At 45.0% G+C, this 4396-nt stretch overlaps 1 protein-coding gene across 1 annotated transcript; it reads right to left on the bottom strand.

Moving 5' to 3' along the window:
* Positions 1-772: 772 nt before the first annotated feature.
* LOC308664590 (inhibin beta E chain-like) lies at positions 773-4118 on the bottom strand (the record flags this gene model as incomplete). The annotated part of the gene is made up of 2 exons (XM_081321965.1): positions 773-1616; positions 3758-4118. 2 exons carry the CDS (start codon positions 4116-4118, stop codon positions 895-897), a joined length of 1083 nt encoding a protein of 360 aa, XP_081178091.1. The 3' UTR covers positions 773-894.
* Between the last annotated feature and the right edge of the window lie 278 nt (positions 4119-4396).

Below are 4396 nucleotides of genomic sequence, written 5' to 3'. Positions count from 1 at the left end.
CAGAATACACTGAATTGTTATTTTATTTTATTTTATTGAAACTTGCTTTGCTACTAATGCCATTCCATATAAAATAAAATAATATAGATACATTAACAGAAATCCAATAAATCTCACACACAGTACAAAAGTCAAAAAAACATTTAGAGTCCTTTGGGTACGGATCTGGGCAGCTCTTCCTGGTTTCCTTCTTTTTCTGCCCATCCAGTGAAAGAGTTCCCAAGTAAACTTGGCCCAGTCCATGCGGAGCCTTGGATCGAGAAGAACACCATGATGATGAGCAACAAAGAGAACTTTTAAATGCACCATGAGATCTGCCTTTAGGGGCAACTAGTAAGGCTTGAGAAGATGTGTGTGATTCAAGCTCTTGCCTGTGTCTCCTGCTCTCCCATTGTATCTTGACATGCTGAGGGCATCAGAGGCAAGCCTATGTACACCCCTGTATGCAGAACCCTATACATTCCAGAGCCATTTCTGTGGGACTCTTCTGCCCACAGAACAGGATTGGGAAAAGAGAGGTGAATGAAGCTACTGGGAGCAGGGTGGGAGGAGGTAGGGAAACAGCTCGGAGGGTCTATCAAGTAGCAACTTCAGAAAGGAAGACAAATACAGGGTTCTGAGGTTAGAGGCCTAGTAGCAGACCTGCATAGCACTACATTATACTTTATACAATGGTAAGAAAACAGGCTCGTTTACATCTCAGTGTAACATCTTTTCTCTGAAAAACCAAACACGGTTGCTCTTTTGAAAAGAGTCCATATGATAATACCACCCCTTCAGTTTGGCTCAGAGTTCTTGGATGCTCATGAGAGTCCAAAGGGAAGCAGAAAGGAAGTAACCCATTTCCTACTCGCTGTCCTTTTTGGGTTTTTCTCTCTGCTTACCATCCCATCTTTAGCTGCAGCCGCAAGCATCGACGACCATGTCAGGAATGTCTGTCTTGATGAGGTTGCTATTGGGGTCAAAGTACAGCAGAGAAAGGGCCCGTCGCTGTGTGGGGACACAGCAGGAATGGCCCGCAATGGGGATGTTGTTGGCTTTGACCAAATTAAAGACAGTAGTGTGGAAGGAAGCTGCCACCCCAGGCACACCTGCCAGGTGCATGGGGCATTCACCCATGCAATAATTTATCTGATAGCCCTCTGGCTTGAAGATCCAGTCATTCCAACCAATGTCCCGAAAATTTACATAGTAGTCTTTTCGACAGCACAGATCTGAGTTCTGGTCACAGCTCAGGCTACGCTTGGTGACCCAGTGGCCAGTTTCTTTTATCTTTGCCTTCACCACCAGGAACGGCTGATGAGAGTTGCTACTGGTTGTCATCAAAGACACAATGTTGGAATGGCAGCCTTCGCACTGCAACTCCAAGCGTAAAGTTTTGCCTTCGTGCTCGAAGAAGTTCTGCAAAGCTGGCATCAGGGACAAAGAGTGCCAACCACTCCTCCCCTGGCTTCCCAGCTGCTGCTGTCCCAGCACCACTTGTGGCTGTCCTGCGACATAGATCTGTATTGTGATGTTTTGGTGCGCCCTAAGGTGCAGCCACAGCTGGGCCTTCAGGACGTGCATGGCTTGGCCTTTTGTAGGGGTGAGCTGGAATTGAAGGAGGCCTGAAGGCTCTGCAGAGGAGAAAAGAGTTAAGGCAAAAATAAGTATCAGCCTCTAAGCTGCCAGCCCCAAACCAGAGCCCAAGTTCTTCTAAGGCAGGGGTCTTCAAACTTGGCCCTTTTATGACTTGTGGACTTCAACTCCCAGAATTCCTGAGCCAGCGTGCCTGTCTAAGGAATTCTGGGAGTTGAAGTCCACAAGTCATAAAAGGGCCAAATTTGAAGACCCCTGTTCTAAGGGGTGAATGAGGGTTGTTTTGGTCCTTACTTATTTGCTACATTTGCATTTAGCCCCACGTATATTAATCCAAAGCACCTGAAGGCAGGACAAGAAGCAATGGATGGAAAGTAACCAAAGAGAGAAGCAACCTCAGAACTAAGGAGAAATTTCCTGGCAGTGAGGACAATTAATGAGTGGAACAACCTGCCTCCAGAAGTTGTGAATGCTCCAACACTGTAAGTTTTTAAGGAGAGACTGGACAGCCATTTCTCTGAAATGGTATAGGGTTTCCTGCTTGAGCAGGAGGTTGGACTAGATGACCTCCAAGGTCCATCCAACATCATCATCATCATCATCATCATTCCTCTAAAACCATGCTGGCCAAGAATTTCACCACCAGGAGGGGATGACCAGTGCAGCTTGTTAGACTGAGTCCATGGATTTGTCCAAGGAACATTCAGTGAGTTTCTTAGCTCAGCTCCTTCTTTAGCTCTGAATTTGAAATCGAGGTACTCAGTCCAAGCAGCCCTAATAGCAATTGCGGTAGTAGTAATAATCACAATCACAACAGCACTATTTCAGTGTTCAAAGTCTTGAATTTGCAAATACCGGTAAATGCAAAAAAAAAGATAATTTCACTCACTCTCTGAACAGCACTAAATATATATTAGGCCTACTTTAGATATATCTTTGATGTGACTAGTCTGTACATCACAAAATGGGTCCTAAATTGTAAACAACCTTACAATAATGTGCTCAAAAGCTTGATAGTAAAGCTTGCCCAGTATGAGATGGTCATGTACATATTGAACCTGTTCACCATACAGTTCCATCAGACATTGATATAAAAATCCATCACTGAATGAAGTAATTGCATATACATGAAAAAGTAATCCAGTACGATGTCTACACAACTGTGTAGAATATTCCTGCAACTACCTGCTTTGTATATGGAGGAAGAGAAAATGACGGGCAACCTTCTTCTAAATCTGCCGGTTGGCTCTCAAAGACATTGGTTTATATAAATTTAAGAAAGCAACCCTTAGACTTTATCCTTTTTACCACCTGCATCCCATTATTTCATCTCAGGTTGCATTTTAAGCAAACCAAAAATAGAGCTGTAGGAAAGAGACATTTTTTTTAAAAAAAGATAGTAAGTCAATATGATAGAATCCTCAATGACTGTGAGGGGACAGAATTGATTGTTTTGTCCTCCTGGTGTTCCTGATCACTTGGTTTTTAGCTTCTTTTCTCTTTTTTTTCATTATGGCAAAACCTGTAATGGTAATGTAACATTTCCCAACCCAATGACTGCACTGGAACAGGTAAATGGGAATTGTAGTCTTTCAACATGATAAAGTTTCATGAGAGACTAAGGGGAAAAAAGTTCATTTGAATACAGTCTTTTTTTTTAATCACCAGAACATTATCCCTTGATCAGGGATACTGGGATTTTTTTCCTCATTTTTTTAAGTTACAGGTTCCAAGGCTTCAAAAAGTTTGAAAACTTCTGATCTAGCACATTTGAAAGATTCAGCAGGTTTGGATAAAGTTATGACAATGCCAAGTGCACATATTTCTGACAACACAAACATGCAGTTCTTTGCGCGAGGGAGTGGTCTCTGTGTAGATCTGGGATGCCACAGGAAGCTAGATCAGATGAGAAGAGTGCAATTTGTTCCCGTTGATCCGTACACCCCAAACACACCTTACTTTTTCCCCCTTTTGCAACTGATGTATTCCAGCACATAGTCAGGCTCTAACCTAAACGATGGGATAGATGTCAGGAGTAATTTGTAGCCTTTCCTTTCCAAGCGCACTTTTATATGGAGCAATTATGGAGCAGAGGAACATAAACACAGACGATCCCAGCTCTCTGGTTTAGCGTATTTGGCCCTTGGCCTGCACCTTTGGAAGACCGACGGGCACTCACCTGTGTCTGCAAAACTAATGATCTCGTAGCCCTGCTCATCCGACTCTGCCTTTTCCCAGCTTGAGAAGTGCCCCGTCCCATCTGTCCAGCCTTTGCCCATGTGTAGCCGCCGCAGGGCGTTGGCCACCGCCACACGTGGCACAGGGTGGGTGATGTTGGGCCTCTCGCTCAGGTTCAGTTTCTGGAGTATCTGCTGCTTGGCTACTTCAATCAGGAAGGCTTTCTCGGCACTGGCTTCCAGCGGAGGCATCCTGCAGGAAGGACACCCTGGCTTTCCTTCAACCCAAGCCAAAGAAGTCCACAGTAAAGTCAGTGCAGCTAGAGGAGTCCAGCTTCCTTGGAGGCTGTAAATGGAAGCCATGAACCAACCAAGTAGCAAGATGCAGTCAAGAATTATGCTGTTAGGAAGTCTAGTGGCAGGGCCTGGAACTCATGAATTGTGCCGCTGCTGCATCCAGGTGTGCTTGGCAGCCTGCCCAGAACCAGGAGAAGACAATCAGCTCCAGCCCCTCTGAGACTTTCAGGACCTGCTGGTGTTGCCAGAAGAGGAGGACTCTACCTTAAGAGATCTCAGCTCGACAACTGGCTTTTCCCAGGTGTCAGCCTCGGCATTTGTCATTCTGGCAGCCTTGGTCCTGC

This window comes from Vipera berus, assembly GCF_964194415.1.
Source record: "Vipera berus genome assembly, chromosome: 2".
NCBI classification, from domain to species: domain Eukaryota; kingdom Metazoa; phylum Chordata; class Lepidosauria; order Squamata; family Viperidae; genus Vipera; species Vipera berus.
Note: the sequence above shows the minus strand (reverse complement) of the source record. Positions and strands in the feature narration are given on the sequence as shown.